At 34.2% G+C, this 15563-nt stretch overlaps 2 protein-coding genes across 2 annotated transcripts; both read left to right on the plus strand.

The window, feature by feature from the left end:
- Positions 1 to 6450: 6450 nt before the first annotated feature.
- LOC109135822 (auxin-responsive protein IAA27) lies at positions 6451 to 11027 on the plus strand. Its single transcript, XM_048634818.2, has 5 exons — positions 6451 to 7032; positions 9334 to 9563; positions 9952 to 10066; positions 10512 to 10573; positions 10663 to 11027. Exons 1-5 carry the CDS (start codon positions 6605 to 6607, stop codon positions 10683 to 10685), a joined length of 858 nt encoding a protein of 285 aa, XP_048490775.1. The 5' UTR covers positions 6451 to 6604; the 3' UTR covers positions 10686 to 11027.
- A 154-nt stretch (positions 11028 to 11181) lies between these two features.
- Positions 11182 to 13347, plus strand: LOC104902248 (pathogenesis-related protein PR-1 type). Its single transcript, XM_010689957.4, has one exon. It carries the CDS (start codon positions 11918 to 11920, stop codon positions 12638 to 12640), a length of 723 nt encoding a protein of 240 aa, XP_010688259.2. The 5' UTR covers positions 11182 to 11917; the 3' UTR covers positions 12641 to 13347.
- The last annotated feature ends 2216 nt before the right edge of the window (positions 13348 to 15563 follow it).

Below are 15563 nucleotides of genomic sequence, written 5' to 3' on the forward strand. Positions count from 1 at the left end.
TAGACAGAAACACCTTTCATTATTTATAAGATTTCAAATATGCTTTGATATGAAAATTATATTTACGAGCTAGATTTTAATTAAGATAAATAAGAGATAGCGAAGCAATGCGTGGAATCACGCAAGGTGAAGTTATAAAATGCTTCCATTAAATTCATGGGACGAAAATTTGGTATAATGCCTTAAAGATACACACGGTATAGATTTCACTAGTTAATCACATTGATTCAGAGCCTTTAAGTAAGCAAATCTATTAAAATTAGACCGTCTTTTTAATAATTTTTGAATCTATTAATAAAGTTTAACATACATGTATGATTTTGCTTATGGATTATTATGATGAAGTTGGGCCACCTTCAATGTGAGCAGGGAGGCATCTACTCATGTAGGATTAAGAAAGAGTACTACTTTGGAGGAACCTTTCTCTTTATTATTTTTTTGGTGTGTGGTGGCCGGTGGGGATCATAACACTTGACTTGATGATATACATGTTTGATATTCAAAAATAATGAAAAAAATGTTATGAGTAAGACTATTTAGATAACATTAATATAAAAAATTTATTATATATTCGGGTGTACTGTGAGTAGAGGTGTTTATGTGTCGGGTTGGGCTTTGGCCAAAAAAAGGGACAAAATTTCCGCGATAAAAGCCGCTAATTCGGGTCGTACCATGCGAGTTGCGCCAAAAAATAGCCTCACTTTTCATATTCAAGTTGCTCGTGGCTCGATGTTTGTGCCCAAAAAATTGAGTCGGGCTCGACTGGGGGTGGAAAAACGTGTCCAAAACCCGACCATTTCAAGTCGGGACTATGTTGATCACCTATCATTGTGAGCACGTTACATTTATGGTTATTTTTTTGCTCATTGATCATTTTTATTTATCCAAATAAGTAAAACGTACTAAAAAAGGAGAGTTCCAAACAAAAAACTGAGCAAAAATTAGTCTTGAGTATACTATGCACATGATATATTTAGGTGTATGATGAATTAATTCAATTAGTTATCTGCTTAACTCTGAAAGGAAAAAAAAGTTGTGAAATAGTAATAAAATTGTCATGTTTTACTCTACTTCAGATGTTTATTATTGAACTGTTTAGGTCTATTTTTTTTGAAAAAAAATGTTAAGATTAGCACAATGATGTTACTAGAGTGAGTTGATTGGTGTGATGGTGTCATCTATCCTTTTACACGAGATCAAGTGTGTTGTGCATAAATTCAAGTTGTCTCCAATGTACAGAAAATGGTCTTTGTTGTTATCCACGACATTCATTCCATCACTTGTTTGGGGAATTTTTTTTTAGTATAATACCTCTTTTCTTCCAAGTTTTCATTTCTTATCTTATAAATTATAATTCCAATTTTCCCTTTTTTGCTTGTCACTTGTAATTTCTTCTTTTTTTTTTTTTGAGGAAAGTCACTCGTATATTTGAGTAATGGAAATCTTTAGCCTGCCATGCTTCTTTATTTCTCCTTTTATGTTGCTTGTCCATTAGATCTTAAAGTTCTCCTGGTTCAAACATGGTTGCCAAATAAGGCTTGGCCATGATGGACAACAGGCCCGTAGTTGTGGGTGTGTAAAGAGTCTCTTTGTAGAGGGTCCCAGTAATTTTTTTTGGTTTTATTTGAAGGGGCACAATTTGAAAAAATATCATGCTTTGTATAAACGACAAATGCTCTACATCTTTATTTTCGGACTCCATAATTCACGTTATCCCCTATCATTTTCCTCCATCTCTTTCACCAAAAATTCAACCTTTCATATCTTTAGCTTTAATATTATTATCAATATTTTTTTTTATAATTATCAATAATGAAATCACTCCATCAATAAGATTGATTATCTCTACTCTCTATGAAAATTTGTGGTACTTTTCTCTAACTAAAAGGGGAAAGAAAGGATCTAATTTTCATTATAAAATGGGGCCCGTAAATATCCAAGACGGCCCTAACGCACGACACACTAGCTTGTGCTTGTGTCATGTCGTGTGGCAGTCAGACTTAGCCCAAGCAAGGCTCGTGAATCTGTCGTGCTAGATTGAGTTGTGCCTCCGCTCTTGGACTTTAAAATTGTGATTCTACCGTTGTTTTTTGTGTCGAAATTTGTGTCTTATGTCATGGTTTTGCATACATTGGACCATTGTTCGGATTCGTACATTAGCTAAACAGCTGACGTCATGTCAAGTGGTCAAGGTCTCGTGTACACAGGTGGATGCAGCTCATCACCTAGCTCGATGGTGTAGAAGGCACTGTATGAATTCATCTTGACCACTTTAGTTTTTTGTTTCCTTTTTATTCCTTTGTATTTAGTTTTCGCAGGTTCACTTGAAGACAAAAACAATAATTGACACTCATAAGAGAAAAGATTCTAGTTAAGAGAGGGTGGTAAATGGTGAAAGGACCATATTATCGCATGACCCTTGTTGGTTTTGCTAAAAAAAATTTGGAACCACAATCCACTAAAACATGACCAATCACTTTAATATGATTAGTGAAGAATCATGAGAAAGTAAGTGTTCTCATCACAAGTTTGAAGATAAGAGAATCCCTCAAGAGTGACTTCGATCTAAATGAGAAATGTCACGCACCCTTCTCGTCAACATGCTTGCTTATCCAATATAAACGTGGTGAGATTCGATTAACCAAATATCTTGTCGTTGAGGTGGATTTAATCAACTATCACCCATTACAATTTCAGTCTCTATTATATAATCATTTTGGAATTATAAGCTTTAAGTATTTTCAATCACGAATTTTTTGGTGTAACTGTTATATCGTAACTTATAGTGCGGCAATTCAAAATCCATCGTTTATTTTGTAAAGAAACTCAAATAATATGAAATAATTGACAAAATGACATTTAAATTCATGTTAGTAATTAGTTTATATCATTTTTTGGAGTCTGTCATTATGTGTCAACTGTCATTATGTACGTATGAGATTTTGTTATATAATAAGTTATTATGTAACATGTTAGATTTAAGACGCACTCATTTTCAATATCTTACTCACAAGTACTTTAATATCTATTGGGATTATCACTTTAATATGTATTTGCAATACTTTTCTTAGTTAGACTTACGAGTTTATAATGAAAATGTAACAATTACTTTCATATGCATAGAGTGGATAAGTGACAATGTAAGATTAATTTCCAATGGTGAAACTATATAGCAGTTTTAAGGAATTAATTCACAACAACTATAAATTAGGAATTGCTTATTCTGTTTTATTTTATACTCTTTTTGTCTCAAAATAAACTGAATACTTGTTTGAGCATATAAGGATATAAGTTATTGTGTAGTTATCAATTTTTTTAATTAAAAAGGTTACCTGAACACTAGTTAAGAAAAATAGGAGTGTTTGATTAGATAGTAGTATTAAGAACACGATATGAGTAGCTTTTAGTGATAGAAGCTGTTTTTCAATAATGTTTGCCAAAAGTTACAATTTATAACTTTTTGGGGTAGTGTTTAATGGTTGAGTTTTATATTAAAATTTTGTTTGAATAATACCACTACTTTGACAGCTAACAATTACACGTTAACCACTAACACTATTAAAACATGTCCTTAGTGTGTATTTTTGTTGAATAAGAGAGAAAGTTGGGGCATTTTAGAGTGAGGGGTGTGTACATTTTCTTTTTGGAACCAAAGAGGTGTTAAAAAAAAAAACTAGAATCATTCTAATAGTAAATATGTTCAAAGTAATTTGAGATTAAAAAAGAAAAAAGACAAGTATTCAAATTATTCTGAAATGAAAGAGTTAAAACCTCTATTTTGTTTTAATCCTACTACAAGGAGTTTCTCATTGCTTTCGACGAATGAACTAATTTCCTGTATGAATTTGCATGAGCACCTCAAAGAGCAGCATTCCTCTCCGCTTGGAGTTTTTATGGCTAGGCTATCAACTTTTATGCCACGTTTACTTTATAAGGTGCAAGTGAACGAGTGGGGCTCACATACATGAAGAGGTAGGAACTAGGATAGTTGAGCTTGGCCAAACAAATATGTAAGGAAGAGAAAGATAGTGATGAAGCGACTTTGAAAATGGGTCAAGACTATTATGGCCCACATACCCCTTTTTGGGACACTGCTCGAGGACACTAACTCCATTCATAGGACCCATTACTGAAAGTAGAGTATTTTCTTTTTATGGGCCCACTTTTTTGGGCTGGGCCCCCTGGTCTGCTAAATATTCTACTTTTTGATATTGTTCATTTTCTAGACAGTTGGCTTGTTAGCTTCATTTCCTATTTGTTGGTGTAATTCCTCTTTATAATAATTTTTGTAATTGAAAAATTATTTTTTCAAAAATTATTAAAAGAGACGGTCTAATTTTAATATAAAAGTATACATAGTCACTAAATGGATTAAACTAGTCGTCGAAAGAAATTAACCTAGTCACTATTGGGCTATTTTTCTTGTTAATATTTGGCTTACCATTGTCTAATTTTAATTTAAAAGTACGTGGTCTCTTACAAGACAAACTCTTCTTTCTTTTAATCTTGTTTTATGGGAGTACATGTATAGTTATATAGAGAGATAGAATCATCCATTTTTACTCCTTCTCTTCTTCTTGATTATCCTCAAATGGATTGTTTTGAGTTTTGATGGTGAACACATATTATAATAATAAGCATTTACTAGTATAGAAACAACTTAATTTTTTGAGTTTGTTGGATACTTAGATTAGTGATGAAGGGTTTGATAAAAGAGTAAATTTAGATGTTCACTCTTCAAAATGTAAACAATCCACCAAGCCAATTTAAATTTTGGGCCCTTCAAGAAATGGGAAGACATTGAGGTTAGGCAGACAATATTTTTTGAGGAAGGTAGAACTAATAATTTTATGGTAAAATGACAAATATTTGAGAGTTGTGGGTAGAAATATGAGAGAATTATGTGTGAGTCCAATGGTTGGAGCTCCCACATTGGACTCATACCTTATAACCTCATGGTCGGTAGTTCGACTCTCATCAACTCCATATTTGGAGTGTTTGTGTGGATATTTGCTTGTGCGTATAGATTCCTATTTTCCAGTTTCTGAAAGTTTCTTTATGGGTTGAGATCCCTTTCTTACTCCCTAAGCCATGAGGATTGAGCTTGCTTGGACCAGTAAATTACCGAATAAAAAAAAGGTAGAAAGATAATAAAAGTAAAGTGGAATGCTTGTACTTTATTGTGGATCACGCTAGCCAAATAAAAAACACAAGTAAAAAGAGATCTTCATTTACGAAAATATATCAAGTAATAAAGGGGGGGGGGGGTTTATTACCCTAGTTTTTTATTACATTCGATTTTGCGACTAAAATGAGTCATAATAGTTAAGCATGGTACAACAAAATGTTATATGTAGCATTTAGAGCTACATATAACAAATTCAAAATGAAAACATTAAGTAATAAATAAGCATTAGCTATATCAATTGATGTGTGATTGTATCATTAATTCTTCAAATAATACTGTCAAAAACAAAATTCTTCAAATAATATTATTTTTGGAAATATATTTAATGCTTATATGTAGCCCTAAGTTAGATTAGTGAATCGAAGTTCAATATTTTTAATATACCTCTATAAGAATCAACTAATATATACTAACTCTGTTCTTTGAAAAACTATGCACTTTATGATTTCACTTGCTCCATGAAGAATTACTCCCTTTGTCTCATATTAATCAATATACTTTTCACATACGCCTGTCTCATATTGATTGATACAATTCCTAAATCTTTTTTAGCATTTGATAAACTCATATTTTCATTCCTTATTAGGGAAAAGCTATATGCAGCCCTAAGAGCTATATATAAGAAGCTAAAAATGGAAATAAGTTGCATTAATTGATCATTTATAATATCGGTTGATCCAAAAAATTTTCATAAATTCACAACTTATTTCCATTTTAAGTAGTGTATTTATGTCTTATATGCAACCCTAAGAACTGCATATAACATAACCTTAAAAATATAATAAAAAAAGCATAACATTCAACTTTTTACACACTGACTCATCTATTATCTTACATAATAATAAGTGAGAATTTTTTAAATAACAGAGCGAACATAACATACTTAAAAACTTGAATTTATATATATGATTTTTGATAATAATATATAATGTGCACTATGACCATAATAAAACTACATATTAATACTTTTTTCTTAAAAAAACTATAGATTAATTTTGATTAAATGTAATTTAAGGGTGGTCCTCATAAAATGGTCCATAGAGACTATTTTGGAAAGAAGTACTTCAAAGCTGAATTCTTTCTCTTTTTTTTTTAAGAAAGCTGAATTCTTTTTTGAAATAATCCAAATTAGGATGTGCTGCCAAAAAACTCCAAAATTGGAATCAAGAAAAGAAGATGCCAAAAGTTTGTAATTATTCATATCAATTTATTTTTATTTTTTTTTAAAAAAATGAAAATCACACTTACAAAATCCACAATACAAAACTCCCCTGTTCTGCTATACTCACTCCATTCCCACTGCAAAGTACAATACAACTCTGAAAACATAAAATTATCTTTCTCTTTCTTACTCTGATTCATTCTCTGAAACATTGAAAAACCCAAAAAAAAAAAAGTTACATTTACAATATTTTAATGTCAATGGGTTTTGAAGAACATGATTACATAGGTTTATCAGAGGTTTCATCAATTGAAAAAACCTCTGACAATACAAAAAATTCAGGTTTTACTGATAAAAATGACAGTAAAAGTTTGAACTTTAAAGCCACAGAATTAAGGCTTGGATTACCAGGATCACAATCTCCTGAAAGAGTTGATGCTGATAACAATGATGATGAAAATGGTTTTAATTACAAAGTTGGTAAAATCAACAATTTGATTTCTGGCGCCAAAAGGGGATTTTCTTATGCTATTAATGGAGCTTCTAACAACTGGGTTATGTCTGAAAATGGTGGATCTGATGAGACTACTTCGTCTATGAAGAATGTGTGTTGTAATGATGACAAAAAGTTGCAGAATTGTGCTGTTTCTAAGGAGCCTACTTCTGCACTTGCTTCTTCAAAGTAATATTTTACTTTCTTCTTTCTATCTCTATTCCATGGTTTTGAACTTTTACAGTTTGTTTGGTAGAAGGAATTTGGAAGGAAAGGAAAGGAAATGGAAAGAAATTTATTACTTTCCAATGTTTGGTTCATTAAAAAAAAATTAAGTGAAAGGAAATGGGAGGAATTGGAAGGAAAGACTCTTTAATAAAATTTCACTTTCCTTTCCTCCCAAAAGCGGGGGAATTCGGAAGGAAAGAGAAAATTTATACCAAACATGGGAAATTAAGGTTTTTTTCCTTTCTCTTCCCTTCCTTTCTCTTCCCTTTCTTTCCTTTACTAAAAATGAACCAAACACACTGTTATTGTGTATTCTTGTGTTTTTAGTTTTCACCTATGTTTTTTTTTTATCCATATAAGTCACGAAAGCCGTACAAAAAGGAGAGGGGAATTCGTTTCGTTCATAGCACCTCAATCTTAATCACTAGGTTAAGACATCCTTGGTTTAGTTTTCACCTATGTAGACGGCGTTTCGGAAACAGGGAAACTTATGTCCATGGTGTGGACATTTTGGTGTTACGGAAGTGGGTTTGGGTTTTGGGAACGGAATTATTTTAGGAACTGGATAAACTTAAGTCATAAGGTTTTATGCGGACTGTGTTTCATGACCTTTCACTTGTTGAGATTTTTTTTTTAGATATGTTGTCAATATGTTGTTGATGTTCAAAAATTTTGTTGGATCTTTGAAATGGTCAAAGGTTTTATGGTTAATAAGAGGCAAAATTAGCCTCTAACATCATAAACTATGATTCGGGTGCAATCAACACCCTAATCTTTGAAAAGTAGCCAAAACAACACAACCTATTGGTTTGAATGTGGTGTGTGTCATAAATGACGCCAAAGATACTTTTTGCGATACTCCTGAACCTTCAGGAACAGTTTTCAGATTTCTTGGTGAAGAAGAGGTTGAGAGAGAAAGCTTGAGATTAACTACTAGTCACCAGCGAGAAAAGGTACTTTTGGCGTCATTTATAACACGCATGATACCCAAGCCAATAGTTTGTGGTGTTTTGACTACTAGTCAAAGTTTGTGGTGTTAGGTACACCTGTGTTGAGGCTAATCCTGTCTTTATTGATTTAATCTGGTTTTTGTTGTTAGGAAAAAGGTTTTTGTGTGATAAGTCTTGGATGTTACCTGCATTATTTTACATTTCTATTTTGTAACACTATAGCTACCAACCCAAATACAGCACGCCTCCCTCTTCACAACCATATGATCCAGTAATCAATGTTATAGTAGTTAGTAGCAATACTAGATTAGTAATAATGGGTCAAAAATGGTTGCGAGAAGAGGACTTAGAGAACCTAGTACGGTGGTCTGTACCGCGGGAAGGTGGTTAGTGGATGGTTAGGAAAGTGTGAACGAACATTATTGTTTGAAGTGGTACAAAATAGAATCGTCAATTACTAACAGGGCACCATCTGAAAATTAAAAAAAAAGGGGGTTGTACCATATAAAATTTCGAAAAACTGAGGTACATGTAGAATCCCTCTTTTGGTGCCAGTTAAGTGAGAAAAATTAACCATGAAAATGGTATATTATGAACATGTTCAGGTTGTTTGTTGTGTTGCATATGATGTAGAAAATGAAGTAGTACATCTTAAGTCCTTTTCTTTCAAATAGAATGCTTAAGAAAGCTTCAAGGCTAAGGCAGTTATGCTTTCCATTTCCAAGGTCCCTTTCTCCACCCCTCAAAATTAGTTTTGGAACGATATGTACATGTGAAAAGAGGTACTTATGGTCTTATGGAGTACATATCCTTTTCAAATAACATCCACATAGACAAACTTTAACCTATGAACAGATTAGTACTACATTTATTTTTGCAGTTGTAGCCCGTGTGTGTACTAGGTCTGGAAAGTCTGGGTACGATAAGGATACTTGATATGTACGAGGTATTTTTACTCTACTTGTGTGTTTTTTGTTCAAATCAAATAATTACTTGTGTTTTCTATTTTCTTAACTGATATATTCTGTAATCTGTACTTGTTTTGCACTTGTACCCGTTTCTTGTGCATGAATTCATGCATAGAGTTTAACATGAACAAGTTTACTTTGGAGGAAAATCATAATTATCACTTCTTCGCCAGGTGATAAATGTATTTGATCAAATAGAAACCAAATAGACAAACATTGATGATGCTATTAGCAAGACAATTGAGGTGTTTAAGGTAGAATGACAGGAAGAGGAAGACTATCATCCTAATTTACATGCATCTTCATATACCTATGTAGTAATAGTGTGTGTTTGTACAAAACAGGGCGCACGTTGTAGGATGGCCACCAATAAGATCATTCCGTAAGAATTCAATGGCCATCAATGTACCGAAAGACAATGACAATAGCGACTCCAAGTCAGAATCAGGATGCCTTTATGTAAAAGTCAGTATGGATGGTGCCCCTTACCTTAGAAAAATCAATCTCACTACCTATGGAACTTATGTACAACTCTCCTCTGCCCTTGAGAAGATGTTCTCTGGCTTTACAATGGGTATGATTTCTTTCTCGTAAGGTTTGCTTGTTCGTTTCCTGTACTGTAAGGCCGTTCAATGAGCGAATGTAATATCAATTTTTCTTGTGCTAATAAGGTTTTTTTTGTTGATGAACTTGCATTATCTTGTTGCTTCTCTCACTATCTTCATGGTAGTACTGTTTAAGCAGAATTCGACTCTCAGCACAGCAGTCTGCGAGGACGTTGAACTGAAAGTCTGAAACATAATGTTTATGCTTAAGTATGCTATAAATTTGCTCTGGCCATCATTGTATTGTATCTATGTAAATAAACATCTTTCTATACATTCATCACCCTCAAAATAATGTGAAATTACTCTGGTCTTTCGTGTAACTAGCTTCTATAAATTGTGCATGATTTTGTGCAGGTCAAGTTGATTTTAGTAAAGGTAGATTGATGGATAATCTTCGCCATTCTGAGTTTGTTCTCACGTATGAAGACAAAGATGGTGACTGGATGCTCGTTGGCGATGTTCCATGGAAGTAAGTATATATATCTAATATATACATTCCTGGGGCATTTTTATTTTTTAGTATACTAGTCTTATATCCATGAGTGTAACTCACGAAAACCTTTCCGTTCTTCTGTTTTGGGAAATTTGATACTAACAGCCTCGACTATATCTCATTTCTGAAAACAGTCCTAAATATTAATTCGGTATTATCTGGAATGTGGGTGTCTTTCCAAACAAATCTCACATCACTTAATATAATGTGTTAAAAAAGGGGCATTATTCGAACAATTGGACCTATTTTAAGCTAATCAATATCTGGAATCGTTCGAAGAAGAGAGGCATGAATCATTGGAATTGTTGGTGTCAGTTTCTCCTTTTCGTTTTCCTGTTTATTCTTGAATACCATCCAAAATCACTCTAGAACATGAAACAAGCTACTAGAGAGGCATATGACTGATTTATTCATCTTGCAGTATGTTTCTGGAATCCTGTAAAAGGCTGAGGATCATGAAGAGTTCAGATGCAGTTGGGCTAGGTAATACTAAAGATGTGAAGTTTTATGCCCATTAAACTCCATTATGTTCTTTTCATCTTTTTAAGTCAATATGCATCACAATTTTGCAGCATCGAGAGTTAGCGATGGCTAATTTTGCCGGATTCTCTTCATCTATGAACAACTGATGTGACCGTCTAAAGTAGCTCGAGGTAAGACAGTTCAGAAGCACCTTCTGATTGCAACAAATTGGAATTGCAGGGCCAGGATATATGTTGTTATGTACAGAAAACAACCTAAGGATATCATCATGATTTCCGTTTACTATATAGTTGAGCCTGAGTAGTGAGTACATCACTAAACTATGTTCCAGCAATAAACTGTCAGCTCTTATGGTACTAGATTGTTTACATCTACTCGAACTTAGTTTGTACTATTAAAGGCCACTTCCTGCCTAATTCCATATGAACCATCTCTTTAAGTTTATCAGTCGAAACTTTGTTATCGAGCTCGTAATACTAGTCTTCCTATAGGCATAATTCCATATGAGCATTATTGTCATAAGAATACAAGCAAATGCTAGAGGAAGATATCCACCATGAGTGAAACTTCAAGTACACCAACTCAACTGACAAAATACATTTGACATACAAAAGCACAAGTAATATGTGTTTCTTCCATACGAGTATCATAACAAGAACCATGAATGATGATATGATGGTCTCAGCAAAGACAACCGCAATACCTGTAGGACATTGCAAATTTATTATTTGGTCCTGTTGCTTGCATTGTATTATTTGGTCTACGTACCGGAACTGATAACATTCGAGATTATGCAAGATCTTTTTTGGCTCTCTCTTTAGCCCTATTCCTCTTTTTCCTAGGGGTCTTCCTCCACTAGCAGGTTTTTTTTTCCCGAAAAACTCAATTTATTCTGGTGTGGATGGCTCGCAACGCCTATATTTCTTGGTACATTATTGATTTGTGCAAGACAATGTGTCACTTTGTGTAGTATACTAGTATGTGTACCGATTTATCTTTGTTAATTTGTGAAGATGCTAATCAATTCTATTTCAAGGGACGACAATAAATCATAATATAGCATCTCTTTATTTGGCATTGGCTAAATTTTATCATGTAAATTTTCTTAATTATTTTGAGAGAAATATGATCCCCTAATTTATAGAAAAACAGCGAATTTACTTAATTTATAAACTCAATTATAGGTATAATCCAATTTTACAAATAATACAGGCATGTTTAATCAACACCATTAAACTCAACCAAAACCACCCTTATATAAACTCATTCCCATTCCCATACTTTTTCATCCTCAAACTTCTCTCACTTTTAATTCTCTCCATAATAATAAAAATCACTAAAACAATGGCTACCTCCAATAATATTACCTTAGCCATTGTTTTGGTTATTGGGCTTACCATATCCCATTCCCAACTTTGTTGGGCCAAAATATCACCTGATTGGCTTCGAGCCCTACGTAAAAACCCAAATATTGACCCTAACACGCCACTTAGTGACTTACTTACAGGTAAAGTTAACCCATCCAATAACAAGCCGAACCCGGTCAAGGCACCCGTGGTTGACAAAGCGGTTAAGAATGTAGTGAACCCGGTTACCCGACCCGTTGGTAATGCGGCTAAGAAGGTAGTGAACCCGAGTGTTAACCCGGATGTCCTACCTGAAAACCCAAATGACTTCTTAATACCACAAAACGCAGCCCGTGCAAAAGTGCATGTACAACCATTTATATGGAACGAAACTCTAGCAGAATTTGCACGATCATATGCACAAGAAAGAGCAAATGACTGCAAATTACAACACTCTCATGCACCACAAAAAGGTGAGAATATTGCACGGTCACCAGGTGTATTAACCGCAGCTAAAGCTGTGGAAATGTGGCTCGGAGAAGAACCCAATTATAATGCTGCATCAAATACTTGTAACAAGGTTTGTGGACATTACACACAAGTGGTTTGGAGAGATTCCACTAGTATTGGTTGTGCTAGATCAAATTGCCAAAATAGGGGACTTTTTGTTACTTGCAACTATTATCCTCCTGGAAATTATATAGGGAGAAGACCTTTTTAAATTTTCAATTTTTCTTTCCAATCTGTGCCGAGTGCATGTGTAAATAATTTTTTTTTGTTATGTAATTCTGTAATATAATGATATAGAAATTGTGAGAGAGAGGGATAGTCTAATGATTAGAGCTTTCCTCCTGATTCCAATAGATATTGGGATTGATTCTCACCTACGTATAGTGTTATCTATCTATATATCTATGTTTATGTAATATATAAAGAGAACACGCTTTTTTGAGCGTGATAAATTTCACTTAATTGATATACCCTTTCTCATTTCTCAATATTACATCAAAGTAAACTACTTCCTCCGTTTCATGTTACTCGCTACACTTCTCAATTTACGGACTCCTAGGCAATTTTTGGAGAAGAGAGAGTAAAAAGAAAAGGGACCCATGTGGGAGGAGAGAGATAGATAGAGTTTATTGCCCAAAAAAGAAGTGTAACAAGTAATGTGAAACTTCCGATAATAGAAAGTGTAGCGAGTATTTTGAAACGGAGAAAGTATAAACATTTTCGGTTACCAAACTCACAAATAATAGAAGTTTGGATTTTTTTTTTTGTTGTTGTCAAAAACCACTTTATAAAACATGAAATTTATAAAAAACCGCCTTGTATAAATTTTTTTGGAAAAATTGATTATAATAATCTAACCTTTGAGCCATTCACTCAAATTAATCTTACTTTTTGATTATTTTATTAATAATCCAACCTTTTAACATGCTCTACGTCATATTGAACCATACCCTCTTATGAGATGTTGGCGACCAGTAAAATAGGTTAATCGTACACATGTCTTATTTTAGTTTGTTCTATTTTAAGTTAATCAATTTTAAATTTTATCGACATAACTAAAAGAGCTGAAATGAAAGCTGAGCTGAACATAAGCCGGGAAGAACAGGCCTAAGTACCTAACCAATAAGCTAACTACCAATATAACCACCCCAACAACACCACCACCACTGTCAAGTCTCAACAACACAGCCACCACCATTATGAACAACACCACAACTTCCACGGTTCCACCCCTCTCTAACTCCACCACCAACAATCCACCTTCTCCAACCTCTCTTTCTCTCTCCTCCCAACCACAAACCAACATCCAAACCCACCCTAGCTCCACCCCACCTACAAAAATCAACTCAAAAACCCCCAACTACCACCCAGTTCGTCCACCACAACCCATCACCATCACCTCTTTCTTCCTCCTTCGTAAGCCATCATGTTGCAGGATCAAGTCTCTGCAAGATGTTAGCTAAGAACAGAGAGAAAGAATTTAGAAGATAGAGAGAGAAGGAGAGGAAGAGGGATATGTTTTGTCATTAATGAATATACAAAAACATACATTCAGTTATTTTTATACAAATCAGCTGAGCTAACTGATTTGTAACTGAATACTAGCTATAACTGCCAGCTAAGCTTAACAGCTTATTAACTAACTTTCCTCCCTTAACACATCACCATATCACAGCCCCCCAATGAGATCAACAAAACATCAGCTTCAAATTGTTGACCTTGCATACTCCACTGAAAGCACTTACAAACATGTTGACATTGCAAATGATTGCCATCAGCCACTGCTACTGCTTGAGAAGGAATGGACTCAATATTACACCCCAGTTTCTTAGCTAGAGTCAGGTCTAAAAAATTGTGCGTAGAACCTGAATCCACTAAAATATGGAAGAGTTTATCCTTCACCTTGCCCTGTACTCGCATAGTCTGAAAATTCTGATTGCCAGAGAGAGCATTAACAGAAATCAAAGGCTCAATATCAACCTCATGCTCACTTTCTTCTTCACTGTCAGCCTGTTGCCCAGTATTTGCAGCAATTTCCACTGTAAACAACTGAGGTTCTTTAAACTGACATTTATGATTTCTACTGTATGGCTGATCACAATAGTAACAAAGGCCTTTAGCTATCTTCTCAGCTCTCACATCAGCTGGAATATACTTAAAATTCTTAGCATTTTTAGGAGTTAGTTTGGATGTTGACAAGGGAGTAGAATTGTGAGTTGGCAGGCTTGGTGTAGGTAGTAAAGGAGGCAGAGGTTTAGGTGAGAATGGAGGGAATTTTGTTGATTTTGGCTGAAGAGATTTAAGAGTTTCCTCTTGTAGCCTAGCAATCTCTACTGCTGCTGAAATTGCTGTAGGCTTTAAAGCCTTCACAAAGGGCTTAACTCCAGGTTTTAGACCTCCTACAAAGCTCTCCAAAATGTATTCATCAGGTATTGAATGATGATGTTGTAAGACCACAGAACTTAAGTCTTCAAACTCATCAATGTAAGTTTCTAATGAACAGTCTGGTGTAGTTTATTAAACTGTTCAACAACATTAAATGTTGTATCATCTTTAAATCTTGCGGATAAGTCCACCACAAATTCAGCCCAATCTACATTCTTCCTCACAGAAAGGTAACTAGTTACCCATTTTTCAGCCTTGTCAATCATAAAAAGTGATGCGAAATCAACCTTTTGATCATCCGCTATTTTGCACAGGTGAAAGTATTTGCTACATTTTTTAATCCACAATCTACAATGAGATCCATTAAACTTTGGAAACTCCAGTTTAGGAACATACCCCAACGGTTTAGGTCCTGTTGCTTTAGGAGTTCTAGGACTCCCCTGACCTCCATCACCACTTAGAGTAGCATTCTCAATCATTTGGTTCTTCAATTCCAGAACTACTGTCATCAGATCATCAATCTTCTTGGACTGATCATCCACCTTCTGTGATTGAGCATGAAATTTCTGCTCTAAGGATTTAATTTGTTCATCCATAGGACTACGACTTCTAGTTGCAGGTGCCAGTTTTAAGCACTCAATTACAAAAGAAATTCTCAAATTTCTGAACAAATAGGGTGTCAAATTGACTGCAATTTATGCAACAGAATTCTGTAATTTCTCGTTCAACAAGATCAGAAGATCACAAAG

The sequence above is a fragment of the Beta vulgaris genome, chromosome 8, assembly GCF_026745355.1.
Source record: "Beta vulgaris subsp. vulgaris cultivar EL10 chromosome 8, EL10.2, whole genome shotgun sequence".
NCBI classification, from domain to species: Eukaryota; Viridiplantae; Streptophyta; class Magnoliopsida; order Caryophyllales; family Amaranthaceae; genus Beta; species Beta vulgaris.

Coding starts and splice junctions, on each gene's coding strand:
- LOC109135822 (XM_048634818.2), top strand. CDS start 6,605: ATGTCAATGGGTTTTGAAGAACATGATTACATAGGTTTATCAGAGGTT. Junction 10,067..10,511: donor GTTGGCGATGTTCCATGGAA/GTAAGTATATAT, acceptor TTCATCTTGCAG/TATGTTTCTGGAATCCTGTA. Junction 10,574..10,662: donor TTCAGATGCAGTTGGGCTAG/GTAATACTAAAG, acceptor ACAATTTTGCAG/CATCGAGAGTTAGCGATGGC.
- LOC104902248 (XM_010689957.4), top strand. CDS start 11,918: ATGGCTACCTCCAATAATATTACCTTAGCCATTGTTTTGGTTATTGGG.